The sequence below is a fragment of the Elephas maximus genome, chromosome 7 (assembly GCF_024166365.1).
Source record: "Elephas maximus indicus isolate mEleMax1 chromosome 7, mEleMax1 primary haplotype, whole genome shotgun sequence".
Classification (NCBI taxonomy): domain Eukaryota; kingdom Metazoa; phylum Chordata; class Mammalia; order Proboscidea; family Elephantidae; genus Elephas; species Elephas maximus.
The window spans coordinates 62760862-62784603 of NC_064825.1; the positions used below are offsets into that span (position 1 = coordinate 62760862).

The following is a 23742-nucleotide window of genomic DNA, read 5'->3' on the forward strand; positions in this document are numbered from 1 at the left end:
AATCCCCAAAGAATATAGAAGCTAATGAATATATTAACATTGTGAATGTCACGTGTAGATAGTGTTAAAGATCATATGAGTTTCTGGACTTACGTACGGGTGGATAAATAAGGAGTCCTGGTAATTTGAATTAAGCTCATTTTTTCACTCTAGCCTGACTGGAAACCTAAGTGAATTCAAACTTACTTGCTAGCTGACTGCTTGGTTACATCGGCCAGGTTACCCAACTATGGCTTGTGAGCACAGACACAATCTTAGAGAGCAAAGTGTTCTCAACGGTAAACTATAAACAATACGTCAGTTTCACTCCAAAACCAAACACCCAGTGCCGTCGAGTCGATCCCAACTCATAGCGACCCTACAGGACAGAGTGGAACTGCCCCACAGAGTTTCCAAGGAGCCCCTGGGGGATTTGAACTGCCAGCCCTTTGGTTAGCAGCCGTAGCACCTAACCACAATGCCACCAGGGTTTCCCCTCAGTTTAACTCACAGATGCTGAAATCTCACCTCTTGAAATAATTCATTCATCTTTCGGTAATAAATCCAAAGTCACTGTATTTATACAGCGGCCACGCTATCTTTCTAGCTCTGTGTTATTGTTTGCCTTTGGGGATCAATCTCTGAAGATTCAAATGTGAACTCAAAAGCGGCAAAGATCATTATCACGTTCTCCGGGGGAGACTGAGCAGTTCGAATCCCGCAGGCCAACCAGCCTTAGGGTTCTGTCGGTTCCCAAGCGGCCTATGTATTAATTTTTTTATTTTTGTTTCTATGTAGGTGTTGGTGCACTTTCATTTGACAATTATTGGGGTATAATAAGATAAATTTCTCTTAACTAAATATTAGTTTTAAATTTTCTTTGATGTTTAATCTTAAGGCAGACTAAAGTTCACACATAAAAAAGGTAACATTATGTTCATTCATTCAACTTGTTCAATTTGTAAGTATTTGGAACTGAGAATAAGAAAGTCTGTTTGATACCTTGGGGAATATGAGGTAGAACACCATGTGAAGTTGAATTTTTTATAACAAAATTATTTAAGACATGTACATATTTTTTCTAGCAAAAGTTTTTAAAGTAAGTACCTTAAAAGTTGTATGGATTGAGAACTATGAAGTAAAAAAGTTATGCATGGTTTCCAAATAAGACAGTCTTTCATACTTCATGCCTCAAAGGGTTGACTACTGGTTTGTGGCTTATGTGACTAGGGAGATGATGGTAGAAGCTAGTATCTTCAACCCAAAGACTCAATGTAATTCTCTTGCTAATCCTCAATTTACAAAGTCCACCTGATGCTCCCCATGGCAGAAGTGGGAAAGTGGCTCATAAGAAAAATAATGGCCCAGCACCCCATTCTACACAAATACTAATAAGCAAGTAGAGAACAACAAGGACTAATGGCTTTGAGCATCTTTTCATGTATTTTTAAGCCATTTGAAAGTCCTCTTCAGTGATCCTTTTGCTGTCATATACGATAATCCATCATTAAGAAGTACATGCTGTAGTGTGCCCCTATATTTTCTTGTAAGAATTTTATGGTTTCATATTTTGGTTCTTCATCTATTTTATTTTATTTTATTTTTTATATACTATTTTTTTTTTTATGAGGCGTGGACTCTGATTCATCTTCCTGCACATGGAAATCCAATTTTTCCAGCATAATTCATTGAAGAGACTTCTTTCCTTACTAAATAGGTTAGCCCTCTTGTCAAAAATCAGTTGATCACAGATGTATGATTTTATTTCTGGACTCTCAGTGCTATTCCATTGGTCTATGTGTCTATTATTTTACCATTCCCAGGTTGTTTTAATTACTGTAGCTTTATAGTATGTTTTGAAATCAGGAAGCCTGAATCCTCCAACTTTGTTCTTCTTCAAGATTGCTTTCGCTATTTGGGGTTCCTTCTCCTTCCATATAAATTTAAGAATTGGTTTTCCATTTTTTCCAAAAAAAAAAAAAAAGGCTGTTAGAATTTTGATGGGGATTGCATTGAATTTGTAGAAATTTGGGGTATTACTGACAGCTATGTTAAGCCTTCCAATTCATGAACATAAAATGTCCTTTCATTTATTAAGGTCTTCTTTAATTTCTTTTAGTAATGTCTTACAGGATTTTATGTACAAGTCTTTCACCTTCTGCAATGACATAGCAATAGTGTCGGACCTCGTCTAAATTCAGGGAGAATGAGAATCAGCATCAGAACAAAGCTGATTGATATGAGGCTGAGGTCAGACATACTTCTACTCTTCAAAGTTTTTACTAATTCTGACACCAGCTGTCCTCCCCACTGCACTCTGTACTTCTTTGGTGGATTCGATAATTTGTTACAACAGCCACACACAACTCACAGGCCATACTCACAGTTACATGGTTTATTAAGGAAGGAACATGGGATCAGGATTAACTTGGAAGTGTCATGATAAAACACCAGATTTATTTTTTAGTTTACTTGGAATTGTCTCAATAGCAATGGGTTTGGTTTTTTTTTTTTTTAAAGAAATAAAAACAGAGTTTTATTGAAGGATAAAACGTTTCACAAAACGGGCAAGCACACAAGCACCCAGGCAAGATTCTGTGGTGTGTTCCAAACTGTAGGGAGAATGGTGAGGTTTTATCAAGTGGAGCAAACAAATGACTGCAGTTCCGGGTGGAGGGGATTACATGGCAAAAAATTACAAGGAGTTTCTTCAGCTACAAAATTTCCTAACATTAATTTCTAACCTCTCTAACATATCTGACCAAGACATTTTTCTTATAATTATTAAGTCTATTTGTTACATTCTGAGATTGTTACATCCTGAAGTTTGTTTAACAAGGCATTCTGTGGGAATAATTTTAATTACAGCTGTATGCCTGCCTTTTCCCCCATATTAAGGTAACTAACTTATGATTTTACCTAGTTATGGGTTTACAAAGAGTTAGCAGAAATGGAGCAGATGATTCCAGTGAGTGACTATGTAGTTTGATTAAGAATTGTTCAACTCATGTTTACCTCATCTTGGTTAGAGAGTTATAAAACAGTTACAGGCTTCATCTTAACATTATCAATTCTAATTCCATTTCCTAATCTCTAAGGAAATGCTTGACATAGGCATCCTTGTAAGAACAAGCTGAATAAACACTCTTAATAAACACCTTTAACAAACAATTCTTCATCTGAGCCAGAAATCCGGCTATTGAGCCCTTTGTGTTCCAAGCAGTTAAATTTTGACAAAAAGGCTAAATTTTCTCTTTAGAACAGTAGGAGTGAAGATTTCAGTTTAATTCAGATTGGGGTTTAAATTTAGGCCTGAAGTCATCCATTTCAGTTATGCCAACACCTCAGTTTTAAGGTTTAAAGTCCACATGCGGAGAAGCAACAGAAATAACTCAGGATATAGTTCTTCAATCAGGACAGCTTCTCCTCGACTGCTGATGCCAGGCCCTCACTATCAGGGCTTGGGTCTGGCCTCTATCTCTGCCCCTGCTGGCCTGGCCTCTGACTGCACAGCCCCACCCCCACCCCCTGGGCCTGGACTCTGCCTCTGCTCAGGCCTGTCCTGGAACTTATTAACTCTACCAACAAGTGGCTGGAGACATCCCACAACAACAGCAAGCCTCTTACCTGAAGGCCCTCATTTCTTGTTCCATGGGTCAGCAAGTGCACTGTACCCACCTCACTCCTTGAGCCAGGAAGCCCACCATGCCGTCTCATGCTGGTCTTCAGTGTTACAGCTCTTTCTGTCTCCTGAGTCTAGGAGGTTCTCAGTACAGGAACCGCATGTCCAAAAGATACACTCCACTTCAGGCTCTTCTTGATGGTAGTGAGGTATCCCCTCAACCTTTATGGGATGGGTGTTTATACGGGCAAGTGACTCAATCTTATTGGGCACATTTTATACACCCTGTTTCCATAATAACTGGCGAATCTCCTCAGCGGACTAACTGACCAATCCCCTCTCAAGTGACTCTATTTGCATAACTAATATCTTCTGCTGGCAGGGACTGGCTTCTTCCTTGGGTAACTATAACAAGGGAAACTATGACAACTCCTTAGGGCCAGGAAAAAATCTCCCAAGCTGATTGCTTCTTGCTCTCGCTTATACAGAAGCAAGGCAAAAGGCTACACAAAGAAACTCATTTCCCTTATATTCCTTATCTTGTTTGGTGTTTTTATCATGAAAGGGTGTTGAATTTTCTCAAATGCCTTTTTTATATTGATTGAAGTGAACAAGTGGTCCTTTCCTTTGTTCTGTTAGTTTGCTGTATTACACTGGTTGATTTTCTAATGTTGAACCACTCTTGCATTCCTGGGATAAATCTCACTTGATCATTGTGTATAATCCTTTAATGTTTTTTGATTTGGTTTTGCTAATATTTTGTCGAGCTGATTGTATTTGTTTTTAAGTTTCTTTTATTTCTTGAAGCTTAGCAGTATTATAGTCTGTTAATTCCCTTATCTTAGTCTTAGTGATTCCGTTTCTGTGGTCTGTTGTTCCCACTGATTCCCATGTTTAGTCTCTTGTGTCCTTTTGTGCTGGGCATTAGTTTTCAGTCTTTGATGGTCATAATTATTGACAGGCAAAATAAAGGCTTGGAATGAAGACCTTGCTCTGTATAGGATGTTCATGTATTTATTAGAGTCACCTTGTCTTAGGCCGCTTTAACCCAAGTTCCAGGCTTAACTTTCCCTAGATTTCCAGGAAGCAAATCTGTACAAAGGCTTGTTTACTTCATGTTTCTCCCTGCCATCTCAGTGTATATGAGGTGTATGAATTAGACTTCCTCACCTGGACATGCCCTAGAGTTTGACATCTGCCTCTCTCCCTACAAAAACACTAAATCCACAGCCCTAGTTCTTAGCATTTTCTTCTTCTCAAATCTCCTCATTGAAAAAGCATTTTTGAGTGCTGAGCTCACCTCTCTGGGTAATCACAGTTTATCTGGGTTCTCACTTATTATCCTGTAAGCTCTAATGTGATTTTATGATGTATTTAATATTTCATCAAGGTTTATTTAGTTTGTGTTCATCATGAGAGTTGATAAAATTACCAAGCCTGCCCTTGCTGGAACAGAAGCCTCAAAGGTCAATGCCTCTACAGGGGCAGCAACACATCTGGCATGAAATGTCTTCACCTATTTTGGTCCTTTGTTCAGGTATTACCTACTCAGCGAGGTCTACACTGACATGTCAGTCTCCCTTACTCTGCTTTGCTTTTTCTTTCTCCACAGCACTCACCAACTTCTAACGGTCCAAATCACATACTTGTTAGTTTTGTGGTGTGTCTCCACTGCAAGAAGATTAATTCTAGGAAGGCAGACGCCTTTGTATGTCAGTTATATTTCCAATGGCCTTTTTTACATAGTACCAGATATGTTAGAAGCACTCAGTATAAATTTTTTTAATGAATGAAATGATTAGTGCCCTATGGTGATTAATTTTATGTCAACATGAATAGGTAATTGTGCCCAGCTGTGTGGACAAACACTAGATGTTGCTATAAAGGTATTCACATGTGATAAACATTAAATCAATTTACCTTAAACTAATTTTTTTTTTTTAACCAGATTACCCCGAATAATGTGGATGTGTTTCATCCAAACTGTTGAAGGCGTTACAAGCAAACTATGGTTTCCTGAAGAAGAAGGAGTCAGCTTCAACACTGTAAACAGACATTGCTGGAATTTCCAGGCTTGTACCGGAAATACAGATTTTGGACTTCCTAGCCTACTTAATCCTCTGAGCCAACTTCTCGAAATCAATCTCTCTTTCTAAGGTGGGGCAGTGGTTAAGCACTTGCTACTAACCAAAATGTTGCCAGTAAGAACTCACCAGCCACGAAGCAGGAAAAAGGTTTGGCAGTCCACTTCCATAAAGATTACTTTCCTTGAAAACTCTATGGGGCTGTTCAGTTAAATCAACTGGACTGCAAAACTGTTATTTACGTATATTCCTGGCCCTAGGTGGTGCAAACAGTTTGCTTTTGGCTACTAACCTAAAGGTTGACAGTTCTAACCCACCCAACAGTGCTGTGGATGAAAGACCTGGCAATCTGCCTCCATAAAGATTGCAGCCAAGAAAACCATATGGAGCACTTGTAGTCTATAACACATGGCGTCACCATGAGTCTCAATTGATTGACAGCAACAGCTTTAGCTCCCATAATCGTGTGAGCCAATTTCTTTAGAAAAATCCCCCTCTCTCTATTTAGCTGTGTTCACCATAAGAGTTGCTTAAAATGGCCAAACCTGCAATTGCTGGAACAGAAGCCTCAAAGTTCTCTCCTCTCATTTTCTCTCTCGACTGTTTCTCTAGAGAATGCTAAATAAGACATGCCCTGTGTTTCTGTTTATAAAAAGAGGCAATTTATGTCTGAGTCATTAAGTAGGGACAGGAAATAGAAATAAATGTAGCAGTCATCAGCATATAGAGGTGACTTTAGCCTGTCCAGAGGGGCAGTCACTATTTCCTCTGAGAAACAATCCCATCCCCTGGAGTTTTATGAGCAGGATGTGGGCCTGATCATAAATTCCGCCAAGAGTTTCTTCCTCACACTCAATGTCACCAGTTTGCCTGATTTTCCTGGAAATCTTTTTTTGCTTTTGGTCTGCTCGGTCCCTGATGAGTTTGGGAACCGTGTTTATTCCCCCAGAGGAAGTCATCTCTTCTGATCTGATTGAGCAATTCACAGGTTACTCAGGGTGGTCTCATCCTCTTAGTCTCTGGGGACCCCTTATATCCAAGGCAGGAGTCAGAACCCAGAAACACAGGCTGGAATTTTAAGAGTCCATAAAGACCACCCCCAGCAGATAAGCTTTCTCCAAGCACCATGCCTATAGCAGTTTTACTGTCTGGTTCCACTGTGTTATTTCCCCTCAGAAGGTACTCAGGGAAGGCAAAACTAGGATTATCAGGCTCACCTCAGCATAATCTCCTGTTGAAAATGAAGATAGCCTTAAAGGTTTAGATGTACAGTAACCTTTACCTGTGACATAAAATAGCTTTTGAAAGATAATATATGAATAAAAATTAAAAAGTATTTTTAGCAGATTAAGTTTTTCTTCATGTGAACCAGTTTGTATTTCTTAATTCTAAATTTAATTTATTAAAGTTAACTCACTATTGTCTCTGATTTACTATCTGAAGGTCCACCCCTATGTATACTATGAAGCTCCATATGGGCTAATTATGTACAGATATATTTTGCTCTTAGGAATGAAATTTCTTTTAATATTACAGTCATGGTATATTATTGTATCAAACCTTATAAAATTAGAGGATTGTTAAGAAAATATTTTTCTACCAAGCTGCCTCCTGAGAGCAGCCTTAATCTCATTATTCCTGAGACTATAGATGAGGGGATTCAACATGGGGATCACCACCATGTAGAACACAGACACCACCTTGTTCTGGTCAGTTGAGTAGCTGGACTTGGGCATCACATAAATGAATGTAACGGTCCCATAGTACAGAGTGACTGCAATGAGGTGGGAGGTGCAGGTGGAGAAGGCCTTGTGGCGGCCCTCAGTAGAGTGCATCTTCAGGATGGTGATGAGGATGTAGATATAGGAGGTGGCTATGACAAACACTGTGACCATAAGGATGGAGCCAGCAGAAAATGAAAGGACCACTGCAGGGATACTGACATCAGAACAGGAAAGCTTAACTAAAGGAGCAAAATCACAGAAAAAATGATTGATTTGATTTGGTCCACAGAAGAATAAAGATAAGAAGGAAATGGTAAATGAGGAAACATTGAGAAAACCACCTAAATAAGACACAGATAATAACTGATCACAGACTTGCGTGGACATTTTAGTTGAATAAAACAGTGGGCTGCAGATTGCTACAAAGCGATCATAGGCCATGGCAGCCAGAAGAAAACACTCAATTGGCCCAAAGAAAGCAGCTGATCCAAATTGGATCCCACATCCAAGATAGGAGATTGTATTTTTCTTCACCAGGAAGTTTACAAGCATATTGGGTGTGACAGAGGATGAAAGCCCTATGTCAGTCAAAGCCAAGTGGCTCAGGAAAAAATACATAGGATGATGGAGCTGAGAAGAGATTCTGATCAGAATGATTGTGCTGAGATTGCCAGATATGGTCACCAGATAGATGCATAAGATGACCATGAAGAGGATGACCCGAAGGGTAGGATCTTCTGTTAAGCCTAGTAAAATGAACTCTGTCACTGCAGTGTGGTTCCCATCCGCCAGGGAATCCATGAGACAATGTAGCTGGTATAAAAAAGATCTGTGATGAAAAAATTGCATTAAGGAAGTTATCAATTGCATGACTCCATTTTCATTAATACACATGTGGAAAGTCATTATAAATAAAGATATCATTCAAGTGTCATTGCATATTACTATGTAATGATAAATGTATATTTGTCTTTACATGTTTATATGCAATTATATATATATATACACATTTATTGTTATTGGTAAAAACACCAGAAAATTCAACATACAATGATTTTCCTTTTTATATTACATTTTTCTAAAAATGCATTTAAGGTATTGTTAAAACTAAAGAATAAAAAATAGAAAGTGATTAGAATAACAAAAGGAATGGTGAGTATAATACCAAGCAAAATACAGGTTTTGTAATGAAAACTTAAGAAAAAGCTATCATTTATTAGGAGCTTAGTAAATGATGAGAATAGGGCTAAGAATTATATATATATATATATCCAAAACCAGAACAACTCAATTGCTGTTTTGTCGATTCTGACTCATAGTGACCCTATAGAGGACAGAGTAGAACGGTCCCATAGGGTTTCCAAGGAGTGGGTGGTGAATTTGAACTGGTAACATTACGAGTAGCAGCTGTAGCTCTTAACTACCTCACCACAATACATAGTTCCATTTTATTTCTATAAAATAATAGTAAGCGCTCTCATTATTATTTTGTAGATGAGGAAACCAAGTGAAAGAGATTATGCAGGTTGCACAAGGTTACATAGCAAGTGTGGAGTCAAAATGTGAATGCCAGAAGTCTGACATTAGCAACTATGCTATAAAAAAAAAAGCTATAAATGAAGTTAAATAATACTTATCTCAGTGTCCAATACACTTGCCAATTGATGGATATTCCATTATCCTTTAAGGATTTTGACAGCTCATATATAAGAGACTAATTAACTATTTTACAATGTCTATGGGTAACTATGGAGCCCTGGTGGTACCGCGGTTAAGAGCTAAGCTGCTAACCAAAAGATTGGCAGCTCAAATCTACCAGCTGCATCTCGGTAACCCTATGGGGCAGCTCTACTCTGTCCTATAGGGTCGCGATGAGTCAGAATCGACTGGAGGGCAATGGGTTTGGTTTTTGGTTTATTTGTTGAATAAGATCATCTAAAAAGAAGAGAGATGCAATTGCTTTTGATAGTAGTACGTGTAGGGAATTTCGAATTCGGGATGAATGGAGTCATCTTTTGTAAATGTATTCAATTTATAAATATTTGTAATTAAAATATTATTGTTTTATCAAGTACAGGTAGCCCCAAACTTTGACCGGTTTCCAAAGAAACCGGGTGCTAATCGGTTCTGATGCAAGTCAAATACTCCATTTTCTTTTTTTTAGTTCTCATAGCCTGCTGTACAACAGCGTTTTGAACAGTAAATCATAACATTGAACGTCTTCGAGTGAACATCTGAGAATGAGAACATCAGTAATTATGTGCTGCAACATTGTATGTAAGACATGTCACTAACGGTCAGATAAAGAAACCAAAACAGTAACCGAGGGTCCTGAGTGCTGTTCACCTGTAACTCATAAATCGGGGACTGCCTGTAGTTTGAAATATCAGTCTAATTACTATGCAAACACTACATGATTGATAATCAAGACATTAGGAAAGTGCATTTATTCGAGAAAATAATCATTTCCTAATGTAGTAATATTTTTTAATTGGAGCATTGTGGAATGAAATTATATTCACTTTAACATAATACAGATGTGCATTGGTCCATGATACATTCTGTGAAATAGGATGGTATGTGATTTGGACGTTATGCTAACACCATACTAAAAACCTTATGGGAGCCAGCTTCTCATCCTTGTCACTGTGATTGTCACCACTGGAACTGCAGGCAGAGGCCAGTGGAACCTGTGGTGGTAGGATCCAATCCACGGGAAGTGAGGGAGTTTAGAGGGGAGAGGGCAGAGGCGCCCAGCCCCATCCTCTGTTCTACAAACCTGAATAACGGGGGCAGCCAGGACCCCACAGCCCCAGCCTCAGCCACCACCTGACAAAACTCAAGAGCCCATGCCCAGAGCCATGTCCTCCGACTCACCTGCCTGTATCCCACTTGTGGTCCAGTGCTCCAAGAGTCTGGGTTTGGGGTCTTTAAAACCATGAAAAAAATAATAGTGAAACTCATTGAGAGCAAGTCAATTCCTACTCAGAGCCACCCTATACGACAGAGTAGAACTGCCCTGTAGGGTTTCCAAGGAGCAGCTGGTGGATTTGAACTGCCTGTGTTTTGATTAGCAGCCAGCTCTTAACCACTGGGCCACCAGAGCTCCATTAAAACTGTAAGGGGGAAATAAAAGGAGAGCTGCTTTCCATTAAACAACAACAAAAAAAAACTTCATGGGACCGTGGACTATATGGTGTCCAAGGTCTTAAGCCACACATGCGTGTGTACAGCTGAATGAAGTATAACGAAAAAATTTAAAAAGTTTACCCAGGATCCCCCAACTAGTGGCTAGGTTTGCTCACATCTCCAGATTTTCCTGCTTTATATTCTGAGTTTGTCTGCTATTAAAAGCATTCAGACCCATAAGCAAAGTAAGTTTTTCTGCCAAGCTATTTACTAGCAATAAATACCCAGTGCATCTCAGAATCCACTCTTGGCAGTGGTTTATTTCTTTCTGTTTTTAAAATGCCTAAATAGCTTGTTCAGATAATGTGGAATGGTGGTATGACTTTCTGGTCATACGGAATCCTAGTAACTTGGATTATGCCTTTTTAGTCACATGAAACTGATTGTGGAAACAGAGTAATTCAGCCAAAGATTCTTACTGGCTGGTTGATTCCTTGATTACGTGTGCCTTCTTTCCCACCCTTGGCTTGTGAGTACAGACTGCCTTAGAGAGTAGTGTGTTCTCAGACGGTAAATGAATATCAATACTTCAGATTCATTCACACACACACACAAGCTTACCTCTTGGAAAAAGAACTCACTCATCTTTAGTAAAAATTCTAAAGTCACTGTGGTTTTACAGATTATCATTTATTATTGTTTGCCTTTGGGGATAAATCTCTGAAGATACTAGAGATTCAAATGTGAATTTAAAAGCACCATTGAGCATTACCACATCCTGGAGCGCACATTGAGCAGTTGCGGTCCTCACAGGATTCAGCAAATTCTCAAGTGCTCAACTTATTCTTTTATTTCTCTATAGATGGTCATGCATAGTTCTATAACTTTCATTTAATAATTATTGAGGAGTATAATAAAAATTGTCTTATAATATAAATTGTCTTAGGGTGTCTATGAGTTGGAGTCAACCCTATGGCAAGTGGTTTGGTTTTGGTTTTCTACCTAAATATTGGTTCCACGTTTACTTTGATATTTCTGATTAAGGGATACTCAGTGCTAAACTACAGATATAAAAAGTAAGCTTAGCTTTATCCATTCTGTGTTGTTCACTGATAAACATTTTTTACTGATATTTATAAGACAAATCATTAAGTACCTTGGGGAACATGACGTGGAACTTTATCCAAAGTTGAATTTTAAATAACAAGAATTTTTAAGACATGTACATTAATAACTACAGTAAAAGTTAGAAAACACACATCTTGAAAATTGTATACAGAGCTAAAGCATAAAAAGAGGCTTGGAGGAATTCCAGGTAAGAAATAGTCTTTCACTCACTGTCAATGCCTCACAGGGTTGCCTCCTGAAGGGTAACTCACAGTGTAGGGAGGATAGTCATGGTAAACAGGTGCTGTCAATCTGAAGACAGAAATCTTATCCTTAAAGTCTTAACTCCCTCCCTGAAGAATGAGTGAAATAGGGTATTCTTCCAACAAAATAAGAACCAGCATTCACTCAGAGCTTATTTTGTGCTAAAAACTATGCTTAACATTTACACAAGTTCAAATCCTCACAATTAAACCATTTCATGAGGTTTACCTACTTTTATTATCCTCATTTTCCACATAAGAAAACCGAGAATGAGGAGTTTAAGCAACTTGTGCTAGTGGGTGAAATACAGTTGTTCTTGATATTAGTACAACACAGGAATTTCAGATTAGGGGATAGTCACCTTTTATAAATTTATTAAATATTCTTAGTTAAAATATTTTTGTTTTATGAAGGAGTATGAAATATCAATCGAATCACCATACAAAACCCTGATACCCAGGATATAATTAAAGTGCATTTATTCAAACAAATCAAATCATTTTCTACTATAACAATGTTTACTAGTTGGAGTATTGTAGAATGAAATAATAAAGTATAGCCTCACAAGTTAAGAAATTTAGCCAGGATCACCCAGCTAGTGGCCAGGTTGACCTTCATCTGCACATTTTCTGGCTTTTTATCCTGGGCTTTGTCCATTGTGTCTTATTGACTGTGATCCTAGAGTACTTAGACCCATAAATAAAGGAAATCTATCTGCAAAGATGTTTAAAATAATAAACCCTGAAAGGATCTAGAAACTAATGAATTCATTAGCGTTGTGGGTGAATGTCATGCATAGAGAGTGTTAAAGATTATACGAATTTCTGGACTTATGGGCAGATAAATAAAGAGTCCTGGTAATTTGAATTAAGCTCATTTTTTCACACTAACCTGACTGGAAACTTGAATGAATTCAAGGTTACTTGCTAGCTGACTGCTTGATTACATCTGCCTGGTTACCCAACTATGGCCTATGAGTGCAGACACAATCTTAGCAAAGTGTGCTCAAATGGTAAATTATGATCAATCCATCAGATTCCCTTACAAATGCTGAAATCTTACCTCTTGAAATAACTCATTCATCTTTCAGTAATAAATCCAAAGTCATTGTATTTATATAGCAACCATGCTATCTTTCTACTATGGTTTGCCTTTGGGGACAAATCACTGAAGATTCAAATGTGAACTCAGAAGCATCGAAGATCATTATCACATTCTCCAGTGGAAACTGAGCAGTTCAAATCACACATACCCAAGTAGTCTTAAGGGTTCTGTCGATTCTCAAGTGGCCTATTTACTTTTTTATTTTTGTTTCTATGTAGGTGTTGGTGCACTTTCATTTGACAATTATTGGGGTATAATAAAATAAATTTCTCATAACTAAATATTAGTTTTTAATTTACTTTGATATTTCATCTTAAGGAATACTAAATTCCATACATAAAAGGTAACATTTTAGCTTGTTCATTTCATAAGTATTTGGTGGTGAGAGTAAGAAAGTCTGTTCGATATCTTGGGGAATATGAGGTAGAACACCATGTAAAGGTGAATTTTTAATAAAATTATTTAAGACATATACATATTTTTTCTAGCCAAAGTTTTAAAATAAGTACCTTAAAAGTTATATAGATTGAGAAATAAAGTTATGAGTGATTTCCAAATAAGACAGTCTTTTATACTACCTGCCTCAAAGGGATGACTTACTGGTTTGTGCTTATGTGACTAGGGAGATGACAGTAGAAGCTAGTATCTTCAACTGAAAGACTCAGTATAATTCTCTTGCTAATCCGCAATTTACAAAGCCCTCCTGATGCTCCCCTTTGTGGAAGTGGGGAAGTGGCTCATAACAAAAATACTGGCCCGGCACATTCTACACAAATACTAGTAAGCAAATAGACAGCAACTAACCACATCAATGACTAATGATGTTGAGCATCTTTTCATGTGTTTTTAAGCCATTTGAATGTCCTCTTCAGTGATCCTTTTGCTGTCATATCTGATAACCCATCATTAAGAAGTACATCTTATAGCTGTGCCGCTATATTTTCTTGTAAGAATTTTACGGTTTCATATTTTGGTTCTTCATCTATTTTAATTTTGTGTGTGTGTGTCTGTAGTATGAGGCATGGACTCTGATTCATTTTTCTGCACACGGAAATCCAATTTTTCCAGCACAATTTATTGAAGAGACTTCTTTCCCTACTAAATAGACTTAGCACCCTTGTCAAAAATCAGTTCATCACAAATGTATGATTTTATTTCTGGACTCTCAGTGCTGTTCCAGGTTGTTTTAATTACTGTGGCTTTATAGGATGTTTTGAAATCAGGAATCCTAAGTCCTCCAACTTTGTTCTTCTTGAAGATTGCTTTAGCTATTTGGGGTTCCTTCTCCTTCCATATAAATTTGAGAATTGGTTTTCCATTTCTGCAAAAAAAAAAAAAAAGGCTGTTCGAATTTTGAGAGGATTGCTGTAGGGTAATGCTATTCAGCTATAAGCATGACCTCCCTGGTGGAATCAGCTTTGCTCTTCCCTGAAGCATGCTGCAGATGAATTTGGGATGAGCTCGGGCTAAGGTACAAGGCCAGGGGTGTCATGAGTGGGCCAGTGGCCAAGGCCAAAGAATGCCTTAGCAACAAGAAGGAAAACATCTGGGCCTGGAGATGTAGTCCCTGGGAACACTGACTGCCCAAGGACGTGGGAGAAAACAATGAACCTTCGTCCCGGTTTGAATGGTATATAAGCTTAGGTCCCTTGCTGGGTGGTTGCGGAAAATACTCCAGCTGGCCACCACTGGAGAGCAGCTGATTGCCCCTGTCAATAAGTTTTCCTTAATAAACTCATGAACCTGGATAGGGCTATGTGTCAGTTCTTCGGATTATCTGCCAGGATGCACACTGAGGGTCTTTCCTTGCTGGGGCTGTCCCCTGATAATTGCATTGAATTTGTAGATTGCTTTGGGTAGTATTGACATCTTAGCTGTGTTAAGCCTTCCAATCCATGAACGCAGAATGTCCTTTCATTTATTAAGGTATTCTTTAATTTCTTTTAGTAATGTCTTATAGTTTTTTACGTACAAGTCTTTCACCTTCTGCAATGAGGTAGCAATAGTACTGGACCTTGTTTAACGTCAGGGAGAATAAGAATCAGCCTCAGCACAAAGCTGACTCATATGAGGTTGAGGTCAGACATACTTCTTCTCTTTAAACTTTTTACTAATTCTGACACCAGCTAACCTCTCCACTGCACTTTCTACTTCTCTGCTGGGTTCAATAATTTGTTCCAACAGCCACACAGAACTCACAGACCATACTCACAGTTACATGGTTCATTAAGGAAGTAACATGGGATCAGGATTAACTTGGAAGTGTCATGGTAAAACACCAGATTTACACTCTGCTAGTTGGAATTGACTCGATGGTAATGGGTTTGATTTTGTTTTTTCTTTTCTTTTTTTTTTTGAGAAATAAAAACCAAGAGCTTTCCTGTAGGATAAAACATTTCACGAAACAGACAAACACACAAGCACCCAGACAAGATGCTGCAGTGTGTTCTGAATTGCAGGGAGAACAGTGAGGTTTTATCAGGTGGAGCAAAGGACTGCAGATGTAGGGGTAGGGGGAGGGAGGGCTACATGGCAAAAAATTACAAGGAGTTTCTTAAACTACAAGCTTTCCTAACATTAATCTCTAACCTCTGTAACATGTTTGGCCAAGATATTCTTCTTAACATCAGTAAGTCTATTTGATATATTCTGAGATTGTTACATCCTGAGATTTGTTGAACAAGGCATTCTGTTGGGAATCATATTAATTACAGCACTACACGTGCCCTTCCCTCTTCTTAAGGTAGCAGGCTTATGACTTCACCTAGTTATGGGTTTACAAAGAGTTAGCAGACACAGAGCAGGAGGTTCTAGTGAGTGAAAATGGAGTTTAAGACTTGGTTAATTGGTATTTACCTCACCTAGGTTACGGAGTTAAAAGACAGTTATAGGCTTCATCTTAACATTATCAATTCTATTTCCTAACCTCCGTGGACATGCTTGAGATGAGCATTCTTTTAAGACCAAGATGAATAAACATTATGAATAAACACCTTCAACAAACATTTCCTCATCGGAGCCAGAAATCCTGACTCTTGCTCCCTTTGTGTTACAAGCAGTTGAATTTTGACAAAAAAGGCTAAATTTTCTCTTTAGAACAGTAGAAGTGAAGATTTCAGTTTAATTCAGAATGGAGTTTTAATTTAGGCCTGAAGTCATCCATTTCAGTTATGCCCCTAGATTAGCTTTAAGGTTTAAAGTCCACGTACAGAGAAATAACAGGAATAACTCAGGATATAGTTCTTCAATCAGGACACCTTTTGCTTGGCCGCTGCTGCTAGGCCCTCACTCTCAGGGCTTGGACCTGGCCTCTACCTCCGCCCTTGTTGGCCTGGCCTCTGTCCCCACCTGGTCCTGGCCTCTGCCCCTGCTCGTGCCTGGCCTGGAGCTTATTAGCTCCACCAACAAGTGCCTGGAGGCACCCCACTACAGCAGCAAGCCTCCTACCTAAAGGCCCTAAGCTCTCTTGTTCTATGGGTCGGCAAGTGCACTGTAGCCACCTCACCCCATGGTCCAGGAAGCCACAGTGCTGCCTCATGCTGGTCTTTAGTGTTATATAGCTCTGTCTCCTGGGTCTAGGATGTTGTCAGTACAGAAACCCCAGGTCCAAAAGACACACTAAACTTCAGGCTCTCCTTGATGTTAGTGTAGTACCCCCTCAACCTCTGTGGGATGGTTGCTTATATAGGCAAGTGGCTCATTCTTATTGGGCTGATTTTACACACCCTCTTTGCATTTCTTTGCATAATAACTGACCAGTCCCCTCACTGGACTAAACTACAGTGACCAAACCCTCTCAAGTGGCTCCATCTATTTGCTTAACTGACATTTTCTACTGGCAGGGACTGGCTTTTTCCCAAGGGAAACTGTAACTGTTTCTCAGGGCCCAGAGAAAAATCTCTGAAGCTGATCTCTTCCTCTCTCTTATACAGAAGCATGGCAAAAGGCTACACAAAAACACTCATTTCCCTTATAGGCCTGTCTTGTTGGTTTTTATCATGAGAGGCTGTTGAATTTTGTCAAATGCCTTTTCTATATTAATTGAGATGAACAAGTGGTCCTTTCCTTTTTCTTCTAATTTGGTGTTTTCTACTAATTTGATTGCCTTTCTTATGTTGAACCACCCTAGCATTCCTGTGATAAATCTCACTTGATTATGCTGTATAATCCTTTAATAATATGTTTTTTGATTTGGTTTGCTAATATTTTGTTGAGTTGATTGTATTTATTCTTAAGTTTGTTGTAATTCTTTATGCTTAGTGGTGTTATACTCTCTGCCTGTTAATTCCCATATCTTAGTCTTAGTGATTCTGTTCCTATGGTGTGTTGTTCCTACTGGTTCCCATGTTTAGACTCTTGTTTCCTTTTTTGTGGTACATTATTTTTCACTCTTTGATGGTCGTAATTATTGGCAGCACAAATAAAGGCTTGGAACGAAGACCTTTCTCCAGATAGGATGTTCATGTATTTATTCAAGTCGCCTTGTCTTAGACCACCTTAACCCAAGTTCCAGGCTTGAGTTTCCCTAGATTTTCAGGGCTGCAAATCTGTACAAAGGCTTGTTTACTTCATGTTTCTCCCAACCACCATGGTGTATATGAGGTGCATAAATTAGACTTCTCACCTGGACATGCCCTAGGCTTTGACTTCTGCCTCTCTCACTCCAAAAGAACACTAAATGCACAGCCCCCGTTCTTACCTGCTTTTCTTCTACTTGTCAAATCTCCTCATTGTAAAAGCACTTTTGAGTACTGAGCTCACTTTTCTGGGTAATCACAGTTTATTTGGGTTCTTACTTATTACCCTGTAAGTTCTAATATGATTTTATGATGTATTTAATATTTCATCAAGCTTTTATTTAGTTGTGTTCATCATGACAGTTGATTAAAGTTACAAAGCATACCATTGCTGGAATAGAAGCCTCGAAGGTCAATTCTATGTATGTACACAGGCAACAGCTAGCATGAAGTGTCTTCACCTATCTCGATCCTTTGCTCAGATGTTACCTTCTCAGCAAGGTCTACACTAACATGTCAGTGTTCCTTACTCTGCTTTTTCTTTCTCCATAACACTCACCAGCTTCTAATAGTCTATATCATGTACTTGTTAGGTTTGTTGTCTGTCTCCTCTGCTAGAAGATTAATTTCAGGAAGGCAGACACCTTTGTTTGTCACTTATTTCCAGTAGCCTACGTGGTACCAGAGATATTAGACACAATCAGTATAATTTTTGAATGAATGAAATGATTAATGCCCTGTTTTGTTTTGTTTTGTTTTGTTTAATGGTTAATTTCATGTCAATATGAATAGGCTATGGTGCCCAGTTGTTTGGACAAACAATAGTCTAGATGTTGCTATAAAGATACTGACACGTGATTAACATTTAATCAAGTGACCTTTAACCACGCAGATTACCCTCCATAATGTGGATGTGCTTCATCCGATCCGTTGAAGGCCTTACAAGCAAGCTATGGTTTCCTGAAGAAGGATTCAGCTTCAACACTGTAAATAGACATTGCTCTAATTCCCAGCCTTTTACCTGACATATGCATTTTGGACTTCTTAGCCTGCCTAATTCTGTGAGCCAATTTCTCAAAATCAATCTCTCTCTCTCTGGTGGCACAGTGTTTAAGCACTCAGCTACAAACCAAAAGATTGGCAATTCCATCTCACCAGCCACTCGGCAGGAGAAAGATGTGGCAGTCCGCTTCCATAAAGATTACAGCATTGGAAACTCTATGGGGCAGTTTAGTCAAAATCAACTGGATCTCGAAGAGGTTATTTACATGTATTCCAGAATATATATATGTCCCTGGGCTGTGGAAGCAGTTTGCTTTTGGCTACTAACCTAAAGGTCGACAGTTCTAACCCACCCAACAGTGCTGTGGAAGAAAGACCTGGCAATCAGTTTCCATAAAGATTACACCCAAGAAAACCATATGGAGCAGTTCTAGTCTATAACACATGGTGTCACCATGAGTCTCAATGGATTGACAGCAACAGGTTTAGCTCCCATAAGCATGTAAGCCAATTCCTCTAGATAAATCCTTCTCTCTCTTTAGCTGTGCTCACCACGAGGGTTACTTAAAATGAATGACCAAACCTGCAATTGCTGGAGCGGAAGGCTCAAAGGTATGTTCTCTCCTTTTCTCTTTCTACTGGTTCTGTTTCTCTAGAGAACCGTGAATAAGACATAGTGTATGTTTCTGTTTACAAAAAGGTGCAATTTGTGTCTGAATCCTTAAGTGGGGACAGGAAACAGAAATAAATATAGCAGTCATCAGCATATAGAGGTTAATTTAGCCTGTCCAGAGGGGCAGGCGCTATTTTAGCTGAGAAACAGTCCAGGCCCCTGGAGTTTTATGAGCAGGATGCGGGCCTGATCGTAAATTCCTCCAAGAGTTTCTTCCTCACAGGCTCAATCTCATCCAGCTTGCCTGATTCTCCTGGAAATCCTTTTTTCTTCTGCTCTGCTTAGTCCCTGATGAGTTTGGGAACCTTATTAATTCGCTCAGAAGAAGTCATCTCTTCTGATCTGATTGAGCACTTCACAGGTTAGTCAAGGTGGTCTTGTCCTCTTAGATTCTGGGGACCCCTAATACCGAAGGCCAGAGTCAGAACCCAGAAACACAGGATGGAATTTTATGAGTACACGAAGACCAACCCCAGCAGATAAGCTTTCTCCAAGCACCATGCGTTTAGCAATTGTACTATCTGGTTCCACTTTGTTATTTCCCCTCAGAAAGTAATCAGTCAAGGTACAGCTAGGATTATCAGGCTCATCTCAGCATAATCTGCTATTCAAAATGAACACGGCATTAAAGGTTTAGCGGTATGATAACCTTGACTTATGACATAGAACTGCTTTTGAAAAATGTGTGAATAAAACTTGAAAAGGATATTCAGTGGATTGATTTTTTTTCCTGTAAACCAATTTGTGTTTCTTAATTATAAATTTAATTTATTTTTTTAAAGTTAACTCACTATTTTCTTTAATTTACTGTCTGAAGATCCACCCCCAGGTATATTATGAAGCCCCATATGGGTTAATTATATGCAGATATATTTTGCCCACAGAAACCAAATATCTTTTAATGTTACATTAATGGTATATTATTGCATCAAACCCTACAAACTCAGAGGTTTTAAGAAAATATTTTTCTACCAATCTGTCTCTTCACAGCAGCCTTAATCTCATTATTCCTGAGACTGTAGATGAGGGGGTTCAACATGGGGATCACCACCATGTAGAACACAGACACCACCTTGTTCTGATCAGTAGAGTAGCTGGACTTGGGCATCACATAAATGAATGTAATGGTCCCATAGAACAGAGTGACTGCAGTGAGGTGGGAGGTGCAGGTGGAGAAGGCCTTGCAGCGACCCTCAGTGGAGTGCATCTTCAGGATGGTGATGAGGATATAGATATAGGAGGTGGCTATGACAAACACTGTGACCACAATGATGGAACCAGCAGAAAATGAGGGGACCACTGCAGGGATACTGACATCAGAACAGGAAAGTTTAACTAAAGGAGCAAAATCACAGAAAAAATGATTGATTCGATTTGGTCCACAGAAGAATAAAGAAAAGATGGAAATCATAAAAGAGGAAGCATTGAGAAAACCACCTACATAAGCCACAGAGAATAACTGATCACAGACTTGTGTGGACATTTTAGTTGAATAAAGCAGTGGGTTGCAGATTGCTACAAAGCGATCATAGGCCATGGCAGCCAGAAGAAAGCACTCAACTGTCCCAAAGAAAACAGCTGAACCAAGCTGGATGGCACATCCAAGATAGGAGATTGTATTTTCTTCCACCAGGAAGTTTACAAGCATATTGGGTGTGACAGAGGATGAATAGCCTATGTCAGCCAAAGCCAAGTGGCTCAGGAAAAAATACATAGGATGATGGAGCTGAGAAGAGATTCTGATCAGAATGATTGTGCTGAGATTGCCAGATATGGTCACCAGATAGATGCACAGGATGACCATGAAAAGGACGACCTGAAGGGTAGGATCTTCTGTTAAGCCCAATAAAATGAACCCTGTCACTGCAGTGTGGTTCCCATCCACCAGGGAATCCATGAGACAATGCTAGCTGGTGTCAGAAAAGATCTGTGATAAAAAAATTACATTAAAGAAGTTATAAATTTCATGGCTGCATTTTCATTAATACACATATGGAAAGTCATTATAAATAAAGATATCATTCAAGTGGCATTGTGTATTAACATGTAATGATAAATAAATATTTGTCTTTACCTGTTGATATGCAATTATATTTATTTACATTTATTGTTATTGGAAAAAACATCAGAAAATTCAATATATGATGATTTTCCTTTTTATATTATACTTTTCCAAAAATGCATTTAAATTGGTTTTTAAATCTAAAAAATAAAAAATAGAAACTGATTAGAATAACAAAAAGGAATGGCGAGTATAATACAAAGAAAAATATAGGTTTTATACTGAAAACTTGAGAAAAAGCTACCACTTATTACAAGCTTAGTAAATGATGATAATAGGGTTAAGATATATATATATATGTACACCCATACCCAAAGCCAAAACAAATGTGTATCTGTCAAATTGATTCTGACTCACAGTGACCCTATAGGACAGAGTAGAACTGCCTCATAGGGCTTCCAAGGAGCAGCTGGTGAATTTGAACTGCCAACTACTTGGTAGCAGCTGTAGCTCTTAACCACTGCACCACCGTACATAGTTCCATTTTATTTTCTGAAAAATAATATTAAGTGCTTTCATTATTATTTTGTAGATGACGAAAATGAGTGAAACAGATGATGTAACCTGTACAAGGTTACATAGCAAGTGGGGAGTCAAAATGTGATTGCCAGCAAGTCTGACATTTCTTTAGTAACTATGCTATAAATGAAGTTAAATAATACGTCAAGGTCCAGTGCAATAGGTGGATATTAGATTATCCTTTAAGGATTTTGATAGCAAATATATAAGAGACTAGTTAGTTAATATATTTTACAATGTCTATGGGTCACTTCGGAGCCTTGGTGGTGCAGTGGTTAACAGGTAGACTGCTAACCAGGTTGGCAGTTCAGATCCACCAGCAGCTTCTCGGTAACCCTGTGGGGCAGTTCTACTCCTTCCTATAGGGTCATTATGAGTCAGAACCTACCAGACAGCAATGGGTTTTGGTTTGGGTTTATTGATTAAATAAGATCATCTGCAAAGAATAGAAATACAATTGATTTTGATAATTGTACCAGAAGGAAATTTCAAATTAGGGATGGAAGGAGTCACCTTTTGTTAATTTATTAAATTTTTAGATATTTTTAATTTAAATTTTTAAAAATTTATAGATTTTAACTATTTAATTTTATATATTTGCTTTATCAAGCACAGGTAGTCCCTGACTTTGACCTGTTTCCAGTCTGAGAAATCTGGCGTAAATCAGTTCTGATGCAGGGCGAATATTTTTATTTTATTTTTTTTAGTTTTCATAGCCTGTTATACAGCAGTGTTTGGAACAGTAAATCCTAACATTGAACATCTTTGAGTGAACTTTTGAGAATGATAAATCAGCAAATTATGTACTGTAACATTGTATGTAGTACATATTATTAACAGTGAGATACAAAACAAAAACAGGCAGTCCTAAGTGTGGTTCATCTGTAACTCATAAATTGGGGACTACCTGTAGTCTGAAATATCAATCCAATTTCTATGCAAAACACTGTATGATTAATAATCAGGACATAACTAAAGTGCAATTATTCAAACAAGTAAAATCATTTCCTACTCTAATAACGTTTTCTAATTGGAGCATTGTAGAATAAAATTATATAATTTTTTAACATAATACAGATCTGCATTGGTCCATCATACATTCTGTGAAATAGGATGCTATGTGATTTGGACGTTACACTAACACCGTATTAAAAACCCTGTGGGAGTCAGCTTCCAGTCGTCCTTGTCGCTGCCATTGCCACTGCTGCTGCTAGAACTGCAGGTGGAGGCCAGAGGAATGGGTGGCGATGGAGAGGAAGTGAGGGGGGAGAGGGCAGAGCGCGCCCAGCCCCACCCGCTGTTAGGAGCAGCCAGGGACCGCCCCCGCAGCCCAAGCCGCAGCCACCACCTGACAAAGCCCAAGACCCCACGCCCAGAGCCCTGTGCTCTGACTCGCCTGCCTGTAACCCACCTATGGTCCAGTGCTGCAAGAGTCTGGGTTTGGGGGTCTTTAAAAAGATTTAAAAAAAACTTCTTGCTGTGGGCAATCAATTCTGACTCAAAGCGACCCTATAGGACACAGTAGAACTGCTCTATAGGGTTTCCAAGGAGCAGCTGGTGGATTTGAACTGCTGACATTTTGGTTAGTAGCTGAGCTCTTAACCACTAGGCCATCAGAACTCCATTTAAACCATTTAAAAACAAGCAGACCATAGCCAACAAGTCCACTTTGACTCATAACAACCCTGTAGGACAGAGTAGAATTGCCCTATAGAGTTTCCAGTGAGTGCCTGACAGATTCAAAATACCAACCTTTTGGTTAGCAGCTGTAGCTCTTACCCACTACACCACCAGGGTTTCCTGAGAACCATTACAGGGAAATGATAAACAAAAGGACAGCTGCTTTCCCTTTAAAAAAATTTGCAGGACCGTCGACTATATGCTGTCAAATGTTTTAAGCCACACATGCCTGTGTACAGCTGAAGAAAGTGTAATCTAAAAATTTAAAAAGTTTAC

The 23742-nt window shown here is 38.7% G+C and overlaps 2 protein-coding genes across 2 annotated transcripts; both read right to left on the minus strand.

Annotated features, from left to right (window-relative positions):
- Window positions 1–7265: 7265 nt before the first annotated feature.
- On the minus strand, window positions 7266–8211 carry LOC126079572 (olfactory receptor 502-like). Its single transcript, XM_049890665.1, has one exon. The coding sequence runs from the start codon at window positions 8208–8210 to the stop codon at window positions 7266–7268; it is 945 nt and encodes a 314-aa protein (XP_049746622.1). The 5' UTR covers window position 8211.
- Window positions 8212–20157: 11946 nt separating this feature from the next.
- LOC126079562 (olfactory receptor 502) lies at window positions 20158–21102 on the minus strand. The gene has a single exon (XM_049890655.1). The coding sequence runs from the start codon at window positions 21100–21102 to the stop codon at window positions 20158–20160; it is 945 nt and encodes a 314-aa protein (XP_049746612.1).
- Window positions 21103–23742: the final 2640 nt, after the last annotated feature.